General features: G+C 53.1%; 1 protein-coding gene across 2 annotated transcripts in view; it reads left to right on the top strand.

Annotated features, from left to right (window-relative positions):
* Positions 1-493: 493 nt before the first annotated feature.
* LOC119446273 (ski oncogene) overlaps positions 494-20486 on the top strand; it is a 132166-nt gene continuing 112173 nt past the window's right edge. For both annotated transcript variants that reach the window (XR_007466132.1, XM_037710659.2), the window contains exon 1: positions 494-2185. Coding sequence is in view for 1 of the 2 variants with exons in the window: in XM_037710659.2 (XP_037566587.1) it covers positions 1247-2185 (939 nt within the window). In the remaining variant the exon portion in view is untranslated. The remainder of the gene's footprint in view (positions 2186-20486) is intronic.

The following is a 20486-nucleotide window of genomic DNA, read 5'->3' as shown; positions in this document are numbered from 1 at the left end:
GCGCGGCGGCGGCGGCGGCGGCGCGCCGGTGGTGACGTCAAGACCCACGTGGCCGTGACGCATATCTGCACTGGGCCTGCTCGCTTTGGCAGCCAGACAAAACACGGCAGCGCAGTCTGGCGTCTGTGCGCCGCCGCCGCCGCCGACGGGGAGAGGGAGAGGACACGTAGGGAGCCTACACTGCCGCAAGCGGGACGAAGAGGAGGGGGGTGGGCTGCGGCAAATAAACACCAAAGGAAAGCACAACGAACACTCTGGAGGGAACGGAGGGGGGTGTCGGGGGCTCGAGGGAACAGCCCGCCTCTTTCCTCCGCCGCCGCTGCCGCGCGGATGGCGCGAACGGGTCTTGTGTTTAGCTTTTGCGTTTTTCACCGCGCGCGCCGACTTCTCTCTGTCTTTTTTTTTTTTTTTTTAATTGCGGAGTTTCGCTTTGCCTGGGTGTTTTCTCTGACGTAGAGCTACCCACTGTCCTCCCCCCTCGTTCTTTACAACGTTCTTCTCTTTTCTCGTCGCGATCGTTGCTGATTGTATATTCATGTTGCGCGCGGCTGCTGCTGCCGTCGGCTGGTGGCGCGGCGGCTGCTACTCGTCGGACCTCCTCTACCTCCTCTCGAGAAGTGCTGCCGCCGCCGTCTGCTAGGCGACGTAAACAAGAACCGCTGCTGCAGCACGGCCGGCAGGCACCCGTCCGTGCGCCTGCGGTCGACTCTTTCCGAACGCGTCGGACACGGATACACTGGAACCTTATGCGTGCGTGGAATAATTTCCTTGCGGATATACTGCGACACAGTGAGTGTGAAACGAACTTTCTGACCATTGGATTTCGCTAGTGCGACGACAGAACGACCGCGCCACAGTGCTTCTCGGCTCTTACGTTCGTCTTCTGCATTGTTGTAGCGTTGCGGAAAGTGCATCAGCCTTGAGACCGCTGGAATTGTGTAAAGTGCTTCTTCGACGTTTTTGTGCACGGATACTGGCCAGGCTACATCGTCTTTTTGGAAGCAGTTCGCGTTGCAGCATTGCCGCAAACAAGTAGGTTGTGGCAGCAGCCGACCGGAGGCGCGCGGGCGGAGGGGGCTGCGCGCGCCCGACGGAAGAGCCGCGACTGCAGCGCTATCCCCGGAGGTGGCGGCGGCGCGGGCAAGCAGCCTTCAACGCAGCAGACGGACGGCGATGAGCGTGGCGGTGGTGTGTGTGAGGGCTGCTGCTGCTGCCGCCGCTGCGCGGCCCGAACTCCCGGCGCTGGATGCGGGCTCTCCATGACCGCCGCGGCGGCGCCGGAGGTGCAGCGGCCATGGCCTCGTCGACGACGACCACCACCGCACAGACGTCGGCGCCCCCGGCCAGCGGGGGCGGCGGCGGCGGTTGCACCCCGCACCTGAAGCGAGTGCTCAAGAGCTACCAGGCGTCGGCCGTGTCGAGCCTGCAGGGTCCGCCCGCGCTCATGGCGGCCTCGGCCGCCGCCGACCCGGGCGGCCTCGCCGACGAAGACGAGCCGCTCGAGGCGCCCGCTCTGCCGGCGATCCAACAACCGCCGCTGCTCACGCCGCCCGACCAGGCGCAGGGCAGCGAGCGCGACGAGACGCAGCTCGAGTGGAACACCATCTCCTGCTTCACCGTGGGCGGCGAGCAGCGGCTGTGCCTGCCGCAGATCCTCAACACGGTGCTCACGGACCTGTCGCTGCCTCAGATCAACAGCGTGTGCGACGAACTGCACATCTTCTGCCTGCGATGCAACCCCGAGCAGCTGGACGTGCTCAAGCGGGCCGGCGTGATCCCGACGAGTGCGCCCAGCTGCGGCCTCATCACCAAGTCGGACGCCGAGCGACTGTGCGCGGCGCTGCTTCACGCCGGTACGCCGGCGCCCGCGGATTTGAACAACCCGGGACCCATGGTGGTGGTGCCGGTGTACCACGAGTGCTTCGGCGGCGCCTCCGGTGTGCTCTGGCTGGAGGCGGCCATGGTGCGGTGCCGCGAGTGCGGCCTGCTCTACTCGCCGCGCCGCTTTGTGTGCCACGGCCACGGGTCGCGCGAGAGGCGCACCTGCCACTGGGGCTTCGACTCCGGTCGCTGGCGGAACTACCTTCTCCTGGATGACCGCGAGCCGCTCGAGGACGCCGACGCCATGCGCGCGCTGCTGCGACAGTTCAAGGACAAGTTCCCCGACGCCGCCAAGCGGAAACAGGTGAGTCTCACTGTTTCCGCACGCCTTCTTCCGCTGTGCGGGTTGGTGGCCCTCGGGCCGCGATATCAAACTTCGCAGCAGTGGGGCTGCGCATTACGGCGATTTCGCTAGTACCTCGACATGCAGCCAAACCAGCATGCGCTACGCGCACCCCAGCCGTCCGATCCCTGCCACGCCGATTACAAACGCAGCTAGTGGTTTGTGTTTATTATCGCCGCTTCAGGTGTAATGTGGCTGCGGTCTTCGCTAAACCGTTTGGTTGCAACATCACACATAACTAGCGCAATCTCATGGAACGAGAGAGTCCTACAAACAGAGAACACCTGGGAAAGGCAGCAACGTTCACTTTCACGTCAGGCCATCGCGCGCAGTCGGCACCTTTTGCCGAATGTCAAAAGAGAGAAAGAAGGGAGAGAAATTAGTTTGCATGCTGCGCGGACTGTCGGTTTCGCCTTCCCTTAGTGCAGATTTGTCAAACTGCCTTTGGCGCCTAAGCAGAGTCTTGTCGCCCTTCCTTGAGGAACGACGAGCATTTATGATACCGGAGCGGCATAGCGAGTCGACGCATTGACGACGGCTTGGTGAAACCCAAAGTGGCCCGACAGACATGGCAGCGCGCACCGCGGCGGCTAGGCTACCGCGAAGATGGAGCGTGCCAGTTTCGGAGCTCGCCGGCTCTTTTTTTTTTGTTCGCCGAACCCCCTTCGCGAATGCGACGCGATCGTCCCGTGAAGCTTTCCCATCTCTCCCGACGTCGATGCGAAACGGACGTTATTCATAGATCGCGATCGGGATGGTGCGATTCGCACTCGCACATTTTGAGCGGCCAGCAGAAAAGCAAGAAAGTCACGCACGCCATTCACTGAAGCGTGTCGCGCCAGCGCGGAAGTTAAGCTCGCGCGCTGCGCCACGGTTAGGCTAAAGCCCTTCCCTCCCACCCCCCATTGCCGTTCCGTCTCTCTCTTCGCAATGTAGATGCGGTGAGGGAGGAACGCGGCTCGAAGGCCGCAGGAACGACCTTGGCGCCTTTAGACGCCGCGGTAGCGCGATTCTCGGGTCTTCTGGCCCGATAGCGCGAGGTTAGCAGAAGTAAGCGGCAGGAACCGTTGAGCGGTCGTTTGCTGTTCTTGTGTTAGCACATTGTAGTGCGCGAAAGCGGCGGTACCCGGCGCAGCAGACGAGGGGGGACGGCGAGATGTTCTGTGGCGGGAGGGAAGGCTGGCTTCGAACAGGCTCTCTCCTCCGCCGTCAGTGCAGTCTCGGTGCCAGTGCTGTGGCAGCTTTGCGCATTTATCGATCCCTCGCCCGGGCTCTGCCTGCTGCCGCGTCGGCGACAGAAGGCGGCAGCCACCTCCAACACTGCGGTGCTGGACTGGAGAAGAGACGTAGTTATAGCACGAGTCGGACGTGCTAAGGTGAGGAAGGGCGCGAGAGGAATACACGTACCGATTATGTTCCGATGGTATTCCTCCGCCCACGTTATCGCAGGGACCGGCCGGTCGTGTGTGGGGGATACTGAAAAAAGAATAGAACGTAGTGAAAGGAATCCTTACATAATTTTCGGAAAATCTTCGCCCGGGCGGCTATGTAGCACACTGGTGTTTCGTAAACACTCTCGTAAGTACGCAGTTGTGGGCTGTTGTCCGTACATCATCACCGGAGCATGTATTTGAACATTTGTGCTGTTTTGTGCGAAGCATAGTTAAGAGAGGTTCGCGTTCGCAACCGTCATAACTAGATGACTGATTGTTGGCGTCTGTGTATTGGGGCATAAGCGCATTTCCTTCTTTTTTGCGAATGATGATGGAGACGATTGCTCATGGGAACATCGCCGCCGCTCCTGTCGCCTCGACGAACTGGTCGTACTTTGGGAGCTATCGAAAGGGGTGGCGTCCTCTAAACTGTCGTTTAGGTCGAATCAGTGTACGCTGTTTACTACAGAGCCGCCATGTTCACATCTCACTGCCCCCCCTCCCCTTCTGTCTCTGCGTCCCGTACCTTTATTTGAGCCAGAACTCGGTGCTTCTAGCCCCGCGCCAACCACCGCCCTCGTTTCGACGGTCTCCGCGACGCCGGCGTTCTGGCCACTGTAAACGACCTCTTCCCCCCCCCCCCCCCCCCCTGCTCTCTGCTGAAAACGACCTCTTCCTCTCCTCCTCCTAACGGGAGAGGCGCGACCTCTTTCCCCTGCGCTGGCGCACAGTGTTGTTCTGTAGTAGTTTGGAATTGCGAGCCTCTCTCGGAGGGATCGGATCGCGGCGGCTCGTCGTTTGCGCGGGAAAAGCTAATTTGCATTTTCGGACGCGCACGTAGAACGAGATGATTCTCTAACTGCCCCTCGCGTTACGCCTTTACTCCGCCCTGTGTTGTGGGGAGCAATTTACGCCGGCTCGTCGCCGGCTGTTGCGCCGAAAAAAAAAAAAATGAAAAAGAAAAACGGCGGTGATAGTCGTCGCTCCCGATTACTTATACATGAAACGCGTTATGCGCGAACGTTTCGAGCTCGAAATGATGCCGGGAGGCCGATCACGATGTGGGCGTAGACGTGTTGCATGTCGCTGTTTTCGGGATGCATACGAGTCGCAACCATTGCTAATGTGGCGTGGGCGGTGAATCATTGGGGTCCTGTCGTTTGATGTTGCTGTCTTTTCATACCACGAACTCGACGCGAGTGGGATCGAGTCAGAAATGGAGTCGAGTCGAGCGCGCTTACGTGCATTTTTTTTTTTTTGCCAAGTGGTTTGGACGAGTAAAACCCGCCCCTTGCTTCTGGCGGGTCGACCGAATTCTCCTCGACTCTCGATCGACTCGATGTGCTAGCGTTTCCTGAACCCGACGACCGCGTTTTCATCTCGACTAGCCGACTCCATCGATCCGCCTTTGTCCGGTTCACGTAAACGTGGCTACCATGCGGAATCGTCAAATAAAGGGCAATAAAGAAAAATTTTGTAATGGAAATTCAATTTTATTTGAAAAGCTCGTGCTACGCTGAAAAGTAAAAAACGTGAGAAGGGCTAGACTGCGTGTTTATACTACGACTTGAAAACCGGTCGGGGAGCGTCAGTTGAAAAGTATGAAAAAAAAAAAGGAAAGTAGAGAAACGAAACTATGAATATCTAACGAAAACGTTAGAATCGCATTTAATTACCCGCTTCGCGAAAGCTTCGTTTCACAACGAAAAGTTGTGAAACGAAGCTTTCGTGAAGCGGGTAATTAAATGCTGTAAAGCTATTCAATCCTCTACGAGCGCGTTTTTATGTATAGCAGTTATGTGTCTGTCTTTTTAAGAGAGCAAGAAGGATATTCAAAAGAAAGACAAAAAAAAAAAAGATTTTCAAGAGAGCAATACTGGGAGACCCCCACCACGGGACCGCGTGTTACAGACCAACACCTTTCAGACAACTTTTCTTATCTAGGAGGTGGTGCTTAGACTTATCTCCGCGATCCTCCAACTTTGGATATAAGCCGATTCGTTATATGAGTGCAGTCACGTGTGTGAAAATTCGGGAACGCGGCAGCAGCACCTATGGTCATGAAAGCCCGGGAAGTTTTCCCTTAGGAAGCTTCACTTTCAAATCAAAAGGGACAGGGCAATCGGTAGGAATCAATAAAGAAACCCCGGCAAAGAGAGGGGACGTCGCGGCAACCGGTTGAGACTTGCGGGGTCTTCTGTGAGGACTTCAGCATCAGCTAAAAGGCTGCATTCGGAAATCTTTGCAAGAACCCTTTAAGGGGAGGGATCGCTAATTTAACAGCGCGTGCTGTTCTTGCTGTATGCCTATTAAGAAGTAATTTGCATAGATCTGGTGAATACTCACAAAATCATAGTTGCGGCCGAACACAAGGAAACACGGTGGGCGAGACTTGTCTGAACAAAGTGAAGAAAAAAAAAAAAAAGCCACAGGTGAATGCCTGCGTGTTTTGTGCTTGAAAGGTGACACCACTGGACGAGCTAACGTTCTTTCTTTCTGTATTTCGTGTTCTTTTCTTTTTGTTCAGAGCTCTAGAAGTCGGGCAAACAACGTCAACGTGATGTTCTTTTTCTCCTGCAAGCGCTCATGTTGATTAGGAGGACAACGATCGCTGTTATTCGTGTTATTCGGTCTTCTTTGTGTGCTCGTTGGGCTCGGAAATTTTCCAAACCCGGCTTATAACAGCTGCGTCGCTCTTTGTTCTCAGAGCGTCACCGTGGAAAACAGGAAAAGCACAGGAGACGACACGCCAAGCATGCGGCTCTCGTCTGTTCGTCGTCTCAGTTTTATTTATATTCTGGTTTCTTTCTTTTACGTCGGGTAACGGTTAGTGTTATTGCGACCGTCCAACGAGATCCGTAAGGACGTAGGCGCGTTAGGGTGACGTGTTTGATGCAGCTGTAGCAGCCATAAAAGAGGACAGACAGCAGGCAGTGGAGATATGGAAAGTATAAGAGGAAATCAGCTGCGTTTTGATTAATTAAAACGTAGAAATAAAAAAATATATATATATGTAAAGGGGGTTTCGGGAACAAAGCCAACGAAAAGGCAAAACTTGCCGCTGGCGGTAGCCGAACCCACGACCTCCACACGATTAGTGCGCACCGCCGTGTATGTCATGTACTCAGCCAGTGCTCTCTCGTGGACGTACCCCCAACCTGCGGCAAATACAAGTTTCTTCTCACTCTGACCATTTCACTCCTTTCCGCTGACCGTTGACTAGGGTAGCAAACCGCGTGTGCGTCTCGTTAACTGCCGCCATCCCCCGTCGTCTTCGTCGTCGTCCTGTAACCTGTAAAAGGAGCGTGTCATCTTCAGTTCCGCTCGATTTCGGCGTGTACGACGAGGTCAGGCAAACCTGTGTATCGCCTTCTCAATAGAGAGTTTTAGATTTGGGAGACGGAATCGCTGCCCCCCCTCCCCTCATCTAAAGCTCTCTAGTGTCTCGTCTTTCGTCCGTTTGCTCTCGCTGTTCATCGTTAAACCGCGATCCAGAACCAACGAGTAGCTCACCAACGAGCCGTAACGATGTTCCCGTATAACGATGTCCTCGTTGCCGCCGGTACGACGTCGTCGGCACGTTCCGAGAACAGGAGTCGCGCAACCCCTTTCCCCGACTCCGTGCGGCCCCCAGCTGCGACTAAATTAACCTCGGGGCACCTTTCGACACATCCTGTCTGCTCCTCGACGCTATCCCCTCTCCCCCCCGTCTTTGGGCGCCGCCCCCGCTAGCACTGTGTCACAGTGTCACCGGGACGAAGTTCCCCGCGACGAAAGTGTTTCTTGAAAGCGTCGTCGTAGCGGCTTCTCGGACGACGTGCCTATTCCGTGAGACTGACGTTGTGTGGCGGTACCTTTGACGGGTCGCGTCAAAGGTATAGCATATACCTATCGAGCTGGCTAGGTGACTGGTTTGTCACCGCCCCGTCTCAAAGGGGATGCCAATACATCATCATCGCGAACCTCCCCCCTGTCGTGGCCTACCTTCCCCTCACGAGCTCGTGCCCTCGCCTCTCCATACCCGTTTCTACCGCCTCTAGTCATCATCATCATTAGCCTGTATTTATGTCCACTGCAGGACTGCACGACATCTAGCCACAACCGGACGCTTTTCTATTCACCCTCCCCTGCCTTTGCGATGGCGATAGTGACCTTTCCCACATTTGCAGTGGGTATACGGTCACACACTGTTCGTGTGTCCAAGCATGCTATAGACGAAATGCTGTAAAAAGTAAAAATTAAATACATTATCCCGCAAGAACAGTAACACTTCTGTTTCTTCCTGCACAGCAGCCACTGCTTTCGATATCTGGTTGCACTGATTCGCGTTGCCACCACTTTTTTACGCGCCTCTGCAGGCGTCGTCGATGAGCGTCGACTTCTCCGTGCCGCCTTCTCCCTTATTTTTATTCACGGCCGCCCTCGGTAGAAGTGTGGGCGGGGGACACGCGACCGGCGTGGGAGAAGCAGCTCCGCGAGCCGTTCGTTTCGCAAGGTATTGAAGCTGACGTTGCCGAAAGCTGGCGATGACGAATACAGCCCGTCTGAAGAAACTTTGCGCTATTCTGGCGCGTGCCTGCACAGCGCTTGAGTGACGGGTGGACGAATTAAACGAAATGATAAAGAAGAGAGAGGAGAGAGAAAGCGAAGGATGGGGGCACGTTACGTGTAATGTTATATATATATATATATATATATATATATATATATATATATATATATATATATATATATATAACGCAGCTACCTGAAAGCAAGAACGGGCGGATGGCCGAACTTGGGCGCGTGTGAGGGGTAACGAAAGAAGTCGGCTCATGCGGTGCAGTTCCTTGCTTTTCTTTTAATTAATTTTTGTTTATAGTGTTCACAGCTATGTCTTGTCGTAAGAGCGAGTCGCTATGTAGGGACACTAACAAAAGGGGCGCTTACTTTAGATACAGAGAATGCAGACTGGAGCTCTTTCAGAATTCCCATATCCCTTTTCTCTGAAAGTGAAAAATGAAATAAATTAACGAAGAAGGAAAGCTTTGCGAAGTAAAGAATCACCAAGCTTTCTATTTCCTCCTTAATTCTTATTAATTTCGCTTGTGAGTTGATGACGTCGTTTGTGACGTCGCGAATTTAGGCTCATTTCAAACCATTTCTGCCGCAATTTGTTAGTTTAGGCGTTACTTTATTTAATGACAGTAGGAAGACACGTAGGTGAAATTGCTGTGGGCACTTTGCGTATAAAAATACGTTTGAGTATTTAGATACAGCAGAGGTTGGTAAAGGAACGGCGGAGAAGCGAGAAAAGGCAGTGGGTTTACCAGATGGGCGTCCGGTTGGCTACCCTGCGCAGGAGAAATGGGGTTTGAAAGAAAGAAGGAAAAGACGGGAGAGAAGGAGATCACGCCCCCAGTTAGCAGACACAGTGCGCCTGTAAGCGACTCCTCCGGCTCATAACTCTCTAGCTTTTTCGCGCAGAATTTTAGGACACCGACAAAAAAAAAAAAAAAAAAAAAAGTACGATCGCCGACGACTTACAAATTTCATTGTCAGACACTTGAATAAATACTCGGCGAAACACCAGAAAAAAATTAATAAATCGGGAAATAAATGCTTGTGGCCTTTCGTTTTCTGTTTCGTCGTTGTCCTAAGATATCGCGCTGAAAATTACTAAAAGAGTTGTAGAGTACTAACTAGCGCGAACCAACGCTTTTCTCTGGTCCGTTGATTTTTAGGAAAGTCGTTAGAGTGCGCGTAGCTTTCTGGGCCGATGATGTGTGAGGCCATGCACGCAGGATATTGGCCTTTGCCAACAAGGATAGACCGTCCACGGTGGCCGAGCGAGCTCTTAAAATCGATCAGAACGGTTGAAAAAATTGAGCTCGTTGTTACATCGAAGCTTTTGGAAGAGTGCTAAACGACGGCATGCAAGAAAGACAACAGCGTTGGCGCAACTACCAAGAGCATGCATGGCGTAATCAGCCCGTTTCAAAGGGGTGTAAACGGGGTGCTCATATTTGTTTTCGATGTTGTTGACCCGAGTGTTTGTAGCGCATACCCACAGTGGCGGATTGGCCCTGAATCGGGCGGTTAGATTCGGTGTGTAAAAAACGAGGGAATTGACCATTTGAACGGCTGGGGCTTGGAAAGTAAAATTTTATCATCATTCGCCACCACTCCCGTCTTCTTCATCATCTTTATCATCATCGTCCCTGTATCTCTAGCTGATCTTAATATTCTGCATAGCGTCCCTCTATAACGAGATGCACTCGGGCAGCGGGGCCGTTCGAGAGGAGAGAAAGGCGCGTCGTGAATGCAGTGCAGAGAGAGAGAGAGAGAGTCGTATATGCGGGGCTCCATTTGGCGACTCGCTGATGTTCGGCCTTGCCTTGGCAGTTGCCAGTTGGCACTGGCCTCCTCGGCGAGCACATATGCCTGCTCGGTACAGGGGAGGGGGTGAGATAACTTTAACCGCCGGCCCGAGACTTCTTGCCGCCACTGGCAGTCACGGCCGATGGTGCAGTGTGGCGTGGATTTCCGCGCACTGCTCGTCCTTGTTCTCCGTTGTCTCGAGATTTGGTTTGCTTCCAGGAAGCTCTCGGGTTTGGCACGCTTAAGAAAGAAAGAAAGAAAGAATGGAGGATGCTGGTGGCGGGCAGCGGACGCGGGATTACCGGATCGCGCACGAAGGTCGACGCGGAGTTTTCTGCGCGCGGCATTAGCAGACAGAGCGGCGCTGGCCAACAGCGGACGCGGGCCTATAGAAACAGAGAGACCGAGAGATAGAAAAGGCGTTTCCCGTGTCCTTCGCGCTCTAGAGAGCATGGCCCGCATCGGTGAGGAAAAAGGGTGTTTCTGGGAAAGTCCCGGGCTTGTGGGCCTTGCCAGTAGTCCGCGGAGCGAATGTATTCATTCTGTGGGGTGTCACTAAAAGGCGCTTTGTCGCATTAACAACGCGGGGCGTGTTCAAATTTGGGTGCAGCTAAAACGCGGCGATGAATTCCAGCTGAGCGCGGTAGCCGAACGGCCTCGCGGCGCACCGGGGGAAACTGGCAGACGCCGCCGCCGACGCGTCTGCCTTGCCACGTCGGCGAAACCGGTCGGTGCCACCGACGCCTTCGACCGCAGCGGAAAGCGCAGGTCGCCGCCGCCGCCGACTGTACGTAAGAACGACGGCGTAATTACGCTCGAGACGCGAGGGCGCGACACTGAACAGCTTGAGAAAGCGTGGACGCGAGCGGCCCAGCGCTATGATATACATAGGTTTTACGTGCCATAACCACGATCGGATTATGAGGCACGCCGTAGTGGGTGACTCCGGAACAATTTGGATCATCTAAGTTACGCGGGTGTTTTCGCATTTCGCCCCCATCGAAACGCGGCCGCCGTGGCCGGGATTCGATCCCGCGACCTCGTGCTTAGCAGCCCAACACCATAGCCACTAAGTAACCACGGCGGGTAGCGTTATGATGACCAATAGAGACAAAGAGAGAGAGAAGAGACATTGTATGACGGGTTGGTAGGTATGTGTATATCCGCACGCTTTGTGCACGTGTCCAGCGTCGTCACTGTCGTTACTTACATTGTCTCGGCCATTTCAACCGAAATTAATGACGCGTTAGCATTAGCAGTGTCAAAGCGGAAGAAAGAAAAGGGCGCGTGTGCGAAGTGTGGGAGGCCGTTCATGTGGCACAGAGCGGAGGGGAGAGCTTAAAAGAGCATATATGTAGTCAACGCCTCTTATTAAACTGGCGGTGGTCTCCTCTGGACCACCGTCAGTTGTACACTTCGCTCCTTCGAAGAGGCAGGACGTGCGTCGAGCGAGCTCTCGGAACAACAGTTTGCTAGGTGGTGTGAACGCGGTTTAAATCATGTATCCGGGACCTAGCTCAGTGACGCGCGACGTCGTGCTAACACATTTACCGCCGCTAAATTGCCGCTAACAGCTACATTCGACAAGTTCTGCAAGTGTCAACGTGTGTGTAAACAGTCGATGCACGGATATAAGACGCGTCGTGCGTGACATATCGGCCGCCCTATCGTCGTTATGCCCTCTCTCTCTCCCGCTTCGACGCAAACGATTCCTTCCGCTCAGTTGATTGGTTCTACTCCGTTCTTATCGTACATCGCTTCGGCGCGGTTGGTTCTCGTGATATCGTGGGCGGAGCAGCGTCGCTCGTTCCGGCGACGAGTGAAGCTCGAAATATCGGGATATATATGCAGGGCAGCTAACCGTCCCGAATTTCGCGTGACAGTCCCGACTTTTGAATGAATCTCCCGAGTTGAGCCAGTCGGGACGGTCCGTTGTCCCGACTGTTGCTTTTTTTTTTCTCTCTCTTCTGAATAACAACCACTAAACCACATTTCCTTTTTAAAATGCCCTGATAGCTCGCGTGCACATTATTATTTTTTGTCTTCATTATAGCACCACCTGATTGATTAGCAGGACCCTTTGCTTCTGTAGCATGCACAGCACTGCACTCAATTGGTTAAATAGAATGGGAGGTGCGGTGCAAGCGTTACATTATACCACCCCGCGATCTCTAGCCTCCGCAGCACTGCACACATCTAGTTGAGCGCTGTTGGCTGGCGTTCCGGCGTCGCTCAGTCCGTTTCGACAGGCGATAATCTGTCGCTCGACATGCGACGAGGCTGGGACGGCCCTCCGCTTTGCAGCGTACCGCGCGAACCTGTCCTGCAGTTGCACCTGACTGATAGTTAACCTGCTCGTCCGCCGCCGCTGCCGCAACTGGCGGGCACGGTCGGTCGAGGGACGCGACCCCGGCGGCGCCGGGAGCGGCGTTGTCGACCGAACGGCGCCGGCTTGTCTCGTACGTGCGAGAAAGGATTTGGGAAAGGGCAAACCGACGGAGGAGGAGGAGGGAGTGACCCCGAGAGCTTACGAGCGCTGGCTGGCAGTTACGTTTGCGTTTGCGTTACGTCGCGTCTCGCTCGCGGCGTCGCCTTGCTTATGCGCCCTTGGGAAGGAAAATGGTCGGCTTGTCGGGAGGAAGGACGTTGCGTGAGAGAGAGAGCGAAGGGCTCTTCGGTATCAAGGTCGGGGGGAGCGCTCGGCTGCGTCGTCGTCGACGACGGCCGGACGTGCTGCGTGTGTGTGCGCCGCGTTTGTGGTGGGGAGCCCCCGAGAACATGGCGGCCGCGTTTATAGACGTATGGGGTAGACGGCGTTGGAGTTAAGCTGTATTAGACACGGAACAGGAAATGGAAAGCGAGGAGCTTTCCCTTTCCTGTCTAGCTGATTCCAACTTGCGCCTCCAAATTTCCTAATTTCACCACCCCACCTAGTTTTTTTTTTCTTTTTTCTTTTTTACGCCGTCCTCAACTGCGCTTTCCTTCTCTTAGTGTATATATGTTTTCAAAGCAAATAATAAGTTATGCCTATGGAGCGAGCGTAGGTAACGTCATTGCTCGTAAATCCGAAAAAAAAATTGTATCTACAGATATTAGGCGCGCGGAATTCAAATAAACCGAGCGACTGATCGTTTAATCGATCGAATAAATAAACGTCCCAATCCGTCGGGGCTGAAATATTTTAATCCACACCCCCCAGTCATGGTGTAAGTACCCTCTCGCGAGAACGCTGCTTGTCCCGAGCTTGCCATCGGGATGTCGCGCATTGTCTTTATTTATTCAAATGAGAGAGGGAGAGCGAAACGCCCACAGCGTTCGGCGAATGACCCGAACTGGGAGCTCTTGACCGGTCTCTGCGACACACACATATCTTGCCGCGGTATGCGAGGACCGTTATAAACAATTGACTCTTTCGAAAAGTGCCCGCACCGCTGGGGCCCCCGGGGGCGCGATGGTTTAAGGCCGGCCCGCGTGAATAAACAATGACGCCAGGCGGGGGCCATCGGCGAGCTCGGTACTACAACGATCCGTCTTTCTCCGAAAAGTGCTCCGGCGCCTGCATCTCTCGCCAACTGGGCCCGCGGTGCAGCACGGCGGAAAGTATATGGGTCGCGTCACACAGCTCAACCAGAAGGACCGTGGCCCGTATTCACAGAAGGTTCTTACGCTAGTAAAGTTCGTAAGAACAAGAACACTCCAATAGGGACAGCAAACATTTCATTATCGAAGCCCGCCGACCAATCAGAAAGAAAGTTATTACGAGCTAAACCGTTTGTGAGTTCGGCTCCGTATTCGCAGGAACGTGCTTACGACAATATACTGTTTGCAATCGCAAGAGCAGATGCCTGCAGCCAATCGGGACGTCCGGCATATTATAAGCGACGCTAGCCGGCCAATGGCCGCACTTAAACGAGTGGAAGGCTTTGTGAATTCGGCCCCCCTACTGTAAGAAGGAGCTGCCTCCATCGTCCGCCTCAGATCGTCCTTGCCTTAGCGCGACGCGCACTGAATGGAAGTTTCACGGAAGGTCTATGGATGTAGCCTGTGAATATATGTATTACTCGGTGTTATGACTACGCCTCTAATATGTAATGTAGCCTCGAAAGAGGGGTAAATTGAGATAAATAACTAATATAGAGCGCACACAGGAGAATAGGGGACGCACGAAACAACGGACAACGCCCCCCCACACACACACAGCGCTATGTATACTCGGGACATCCTCAGTGAATCCTTTATGTAGGCTTCATCACGAACTACCAACAAACTCGCCTAGCCACGCCTGTTCACGGACGGACTAGTAGCACACAATGGGTCAGCCTTCCTACCTCACGCAACCGGCTCTGTTTTACCGATTCGCCGACACGTCCCGCGCAAAAGTCGCCATTGCAGTAATGTTGTGTTCCTATTGACGTTTAGGGCATTCGTTTGACTATCTGTTGAATGCCAGTTGAGTGTCATGCATTACTATTATTATTATTGTTTTTATGCTGCTGACACGAGCCCCCGTAGCCTTCGCCGCATCACTGCAGGGGAATCTGGTGAGCCGGAATATATAATTGTTTCGACGGGAGGTTGCCAGGGGGGTGGGCGGGCGGAGGGGGGGGGGGTTGAGGGCCTCGATACAGCGAATGCTGTCCGCGCATCGCAGCTATACACGGAGAACGTAAGGCGATTCTGGTCGCCGAAGGCTAGCAGAGGGTACAAGCGTGGCACGGCTTTTTGGCTTAGCCAGAAATAATGAATGAGCTCATACCTCGTGGCAAGACCGATTGCGCTGACTTGCCCGGCGAACTTTTCTTTTTTTCTTTCATGCTTTATTTAAGCCTTGGGACCGAACTGAAAATAACAAATGGAAACGGTACAAATATCAGCAGAGTCGTCCTAACGCTCAGCGCTGTTCATTAGTTGTTGCGTGCGTGTGTGCTGCGCGAAGCATTAATTTGCATCATTTAGGCCCGAGGCCAGCTGTTGCGCAACTGCTGTTGAGATCGATGAGGGTACACCGGTCGGGCTCTGTAACTGTTGCCGCTCGGCGCCCCGGGAAAACGCGAGGCTTTGAACGACGTACTCTGTACGCGTTTTCTTTATTTATGCTAGGCCTAAATGTCTCCTAGATGTGTCGTTGCCGTTATACCGCCCGTACCTGCCGCAGATGCATGCAAGCCTGTGCACGCCTTGTGCCGCATTTAACCGAGAATCCCTTCTATAACGTTTACTTTATTCGTATAGAGTGTGTACTAATGCGGGGATGTGCGAGTATAATGAAGGAGATCCCATATCATAACGCTGTACACCGGGAGCTCCTGTCGCTGAAAAAAAAAAAAAAAGTGCGATAGTATCAGTATACACCATAGTGTAGCAGAAAATGTTACAATAAAAGAAAAAAAACGTACAAAATAGCAGTAAAAAGAAAACATAATACAAGTAATCAGGTAACCAAGGCAATAGTGAGCATTGACTCCTATTGATCTCAACCTTAGAACTGAGAACAACTGTAGCTTTTCCAAGCCGCGTTTACATGAATGCCACAGTAGCGTATATCGCATTTCTTAACACATCGCGTCGATGCGATGCGGCAGCGTTTACCGGCGATTTGCGTTCCGCCTGTGAGCGGAGGAAATCACACGGCGGCAGTCGACTCTCTCTCTCTCTCTCCCTCAATGCGATACGCCAGCGTTTACACGCACCGCGCGAGGCTACTTAACGCGTCTCGGAACTATATGCTCTCCCGTCGCATCACAACGCGATTCGCCTTTCTAGCGCATTACCACCGGCGTTCACACGCACGCGATGCGCGCCACTTGTCGCGGTCGCGTATTCGCCGCTCCTACGTCGCCGTAGTAAAGCACGGCCTCCGAGATCGGGGCGGCTAGAGGCCACGTTTTGGAAAGTGTGCGTACAGCTAGGTGACGCAATGCAAAGCCTCGTCGCCGTTCGACGCGAGCAAATCAGCGCGCAAAATATTTTGCCTGAGCACGAGCGAGAAGCTGCGTCGGTTTGGACAAAAGGGACGCTCGACAGCGTTTTCACTTTTGTCTCCCCGCTCCCTAAACTCCGGCCACTTCGCATGCAAGGAACAAAACGCAGGCGCAGATTGCCGGGAGGTCAGTGCGGCGGCGCACGCGAAACAGGTTTGTCCATTGAACTCGTCGCGTCGCTGTGCTAGCTGCTGCTGCTGTTGCTGCGGTTGGTGAAAGCGCGCGCGCGCGGCCAGCTGCTGCTTTTACCGCTGCCGCGATGAATGGAAAGGCTTACGCCCCGACAAAGGCGAGCTAGACGCCAGCAGCACGGGTTCTCTTTTAGCCACGCCTTTCTCGATGACCATGTGGTGGGGTGCAAAGTGCGCATGCGCCGCAGCACGCGTTCTCGCTCCTATACCCGCAGCGGTAAATGTGTACCGCTGAATGCTTTGTATGTTACGCACACGCACGCTCAGACACACACACGCAAACAAACAAAACAACGATCAAAGCTTGTAGTCAATTACTTGAGTGTAGGAAACGGCGTTTTTTTTTTCGTTTTTTTTGGGGTTTTTTTTTGTCTTACGCCGAAATTTTGTGTGTTACGTTCAAATATTTCCTCGTATTTGAGCAGTTTTCATGTCACAACCAACATTCTTGGAGCTTGAGAAGTACCTTTAGAATGGGGGGGCTCGGGGTAGACCTTTCACCCGCCACGGTAGATCACTGGCTCGACGGTCACGGGTGCGGTCCCGGCTGTGGCGGCCACATTCCGATGGGGACGGAATGCAAAAAAAAAAAGAAAAAAAAAAAAAGAAAAACGAAATGCCCGTGTACCGCGCACTGCGAGCCCGGGTGGTCAAAATTAATCCGGAGATATCCCTCCAACTACGGCGTCCCTCATAAACCGCTGTGCAGTTTCGAGATGTTCAACCCCGCAATTTAATTTAATCAATGCAATTTCTTGTACCAATTATCGACTAGACCCGAGTATAGATGTTGCTGGCTGATGTCGGTAGCTCCTCCTCTTGGGAGTAAAAACGAGTAACTACGAGCGAGGCGGCGCGGCTGCGTTGTAAACAGTTGTCGTTGTCCATCGGCTGTTTACGCGTGCGACATATGTACGGGCCTTTTTTTTTTTTTTTTTTTGTCTTCGATGTCTTGTGTATCATGTGTGCCAGCGCCTGTCGAGGCTTCGATCGAACACGTCTCTCTTACGCGTTGCTGTGTTCGCGCAGTTTGGCACATTGACGTGTTGAGTGACGTAGGGCGAGCCCCCGTTGACGTCTACGTGCATGCAGCCAGGCGTACGCTGACTCGTCTTGCTTTGCGTTTGCACTGCTCGATGACGTGTGTTTGGGAAAAAGGGAGGGGGGGGGGGGGGGAGTTACGCTTTTGCGCTGTCTCGATTTGTCGCGAGCTGGCCTTGCGTAACACTTCGTTTCTTTTCTGTCGCGTCGCTGACGCCGCCGAGAATGGTCCGTCGCGCGTATAACCGCTGTTTCATGTGTGTAAGGTGGTGGGACAGAGTTTGTTTCTGCGCGCGCGCTTTTCGTGGCCTGTAGGGTGCTGTTGCAGCAAATGCTGTCAAAATTCCGTGCGGCGTTGTGATTGGCCCATTTTGGAGCCAATCGGTGAGGCCGTATGAGCGCTGTGATGCAATCGAGCCCCACAAGATGGCGAATGTGCAAGTGGCCGGCGTATAAGTGCAAATGCCATCCAATCCGGATGCTGGACATGTTCTTAACGAAGCGAATGGCAAAGCGCAGTTACGAACGAAAAAGCTTCGTGAATTCGGCCCCTGATTAGCAGCGCGAGCACAGGCCACACGAAGCCTCGTCCCCGCATATTCTTATAGGAGAGAAAATTCGCGTGTAGGGTGCCTCTTAGTTTATATGAACCGTGTGCTGGATAAACCACATTTGAAAGTATCCGGCCGTGTCGTCGTTTTCTGCTCACCGTGTTCCATCTTTTGGCGGTAAACATGTCCATTACAGGGTGGAGCCTCTTCGTTCGGAACATTAGAAATTCTTTTGATTTTGACACCCTTACCAATGTGTATACTGCGGTCCTGGAGAAAAAAAAAAGAAGATAAAAAAAAAAGCTATTTCACTTGCGCGGCAAAAGCTCGTTCAGGCCTTGCGCGCTATGCAGCTGTGACTTTCCATATTCTGGCTGTAACCGTGCGGGGAATCCTTCGTTGGTACATAACCCGCTATATAGCGCCGGAAGCGTGTGACGTTTTTCGCGACCTCGTCGGGACATCGTGCTTTGCCGACTGTGTAATATGTGCCGTCAGCTGCTGCAGCAGCAGCAGCAACGACGGTGAACGAGCGGGCAACACGCGTCGTCGCACCCGGGTCTGTCTGCCGCTTGCTGCGCCGGCCTGGCTCCGACTTTTACAAAAAAATATGCGCGTGTGCTGCGTAGGCAGCGACGGAAGCTCGCAGCTGCGTTTTGCAAAGCGACAGCCACGTGAGACTCCTTTTTTTTTCTTCTTCTTTTGTCCGTCTCTTTAGCGATTTAGTTAGTATTCAGTGTTTAATCTTTCTCTCCTTTATCTCTTTTTTTCTTTTTTTCGTGCTTAGCTCGATTGGATCGGTTTTCCATGACTTTTGATCTTTCCGCTGCCACTGACACGCGTGGAGTGTTGGGGGGGCTTTGCTCTTTAATTATTTCTTACATTCTATTTCTCTCTCCCTCTATATGACTCTTTTCTTTCTTTTTTTTGTGTAATGGTGGTCCTGAGGGAGCGCGATTTGCAAAAAACAAAACAATAAAAAATAAGGGGGGGGGGGGGGACCGCCTGGCGGCGGTGGAAACTCGTATCCACCGCGGTATAAAAGCGAGACCTGCGCATGCAGAGCTACGCATGCGCAGTGCAGCTGCCCTGTGCATAGCTTACATCGCAGTCCTTCCTCTTCGCCATATGCCGTGCTGCCATTCTACAGACGTGTGTGTGTGTGTGTGTGTGTGTGTGTGTGTGTGTGTGTGTGTGTGTGTGTGTGTGTGTGTGTGTGTGTGTGTGTGTGTGTGTGTGTGTGTGTGTGTGTGTGTGTGTGTGTGTATTTGCGTGCGCGCCCACACCCTCTAAGTGCATGCTTTTCATGGAATCTTCAAAGCACACTCGATTCCAGTCGTCAAAGACCCGGTGTAATCACAGCGACAGCGTTACGCGTGAGAGAGAGTATTGATGCGTTTAAAAAAAAAAAAAAAAAAAGCTCCCTCAAAGAAACCTTTCGCCACCGACATCCGATACACGTCGCTTTATATAGCCCCACGACGATCACAGCGGCAGGCGGGCGAGCGTGCATAGTGCGTGTGTGTGTCTTCGAACGCGTTTGCCCAGGTAGAATATCGATTCATGTGACTACATTCTCGGTGGCCCTGCCGTCAGCGACTGTTTTGTGGAGAGTATGTGCGGCGTTTGGTTAGGGCCATTGATCGCCTTCTATAGCCGGTGTTTAAGCGCCCGCGCATACTAAAAAAAAAAAAAAAAAAATCGGAGTTCGGTTTCCTCGCTTCATTCACCGAGGCTTTCAAGTTTGTTGGAGGGAAACAACCTTGGTAGAATATGAATGCAATATATGATCTATCATATCATATATGATATATGAAAGCAATATGAATGCGCAATATATCGAAGAACAAAAAAAAAAGGAGAGAGAGAGAGAAAAGCAAACCATAATTCAGTGTTGCTTTATTGTCCCTGCGAGGCTTACCTGCGAGTTGAGCCGCCACAATTAAGCTTTCTAGGCCAGCACTCGAATCGGCTTATACGTGTGGCCAGCCGCATCGGTACGACAATTTCAGATTATCCGGCGGACCGGCTCCTTTCTCTGCGGAATTACGCGGCGAAACGATAACCGCTATCCAAATATCCTCGCCGCAAACAGATAAACTCCGTCAAGTTGATAACGTCTTTATTAAAGAGACACTTTCTATTTGTCTTGTTTCCCCGAGGGTTGGCGCATCTGCGCGGTCAGCCTCTCGCCGATTGAAGCGGGGCCGATCCCGGTGATGGCGTGACGAAAAGTGGGCCGATCCCGGAGGCATTGTAATCCGCGCTCGCCTGGAACACGTGGGGTCGTGCGGTGGGTGTTTGCCGCGTCTTGGGCGATTTCCCGAGCAGGCAACCTCTAATAGCTATGCTGCAAAAAAAAAAAAAAGAAGAAGAAGAAGAAACGCGTTTCAGAAGATGAACAATATGGCTTGCACTGACGTCGTCATAGGCGCCATGTTGGTGAACCAGCGCGGCGAGCGGCTCCAACACTCTTGTGACTCGCACCAACGCCACCTAAAGAAACTTCGTTGCTCACACCCTTACGCCAAGAAAGGAGGCATTGGGGGGGGGGGGGGGGGGGAGCCAATGATGTAGGCGCCTGACAGGTGGGACTCGGCACTTGAGTTCGTGCATCGAGATGCTCAAACGAAGCGTGGTGGTGCTGGTATTTCGAACTGTTTGAATATTGCTGATCGAGCCTGCCTGCCCGCTATAGTAATGGC

This window comes from Dermacentor silvarum, chromosome 3 (assembly GCF_013339745.2).
Source record: "Dermacentor silvarum isolate Dsil-2018 chromosome 3, BIME_Dsil_1.4, whole genome shotgun sequence".
Taxonomy (NCBI): domain Eukaryota; kingdom Metazoa; phylum Arthropoda; class Arachnida; order Ixodida; family Ixodidae; genus Dermacentor; species Dermacentor silvarum.
This window is presented reverse-complemented; position numbering and strand designations above follow the sequence as displayed.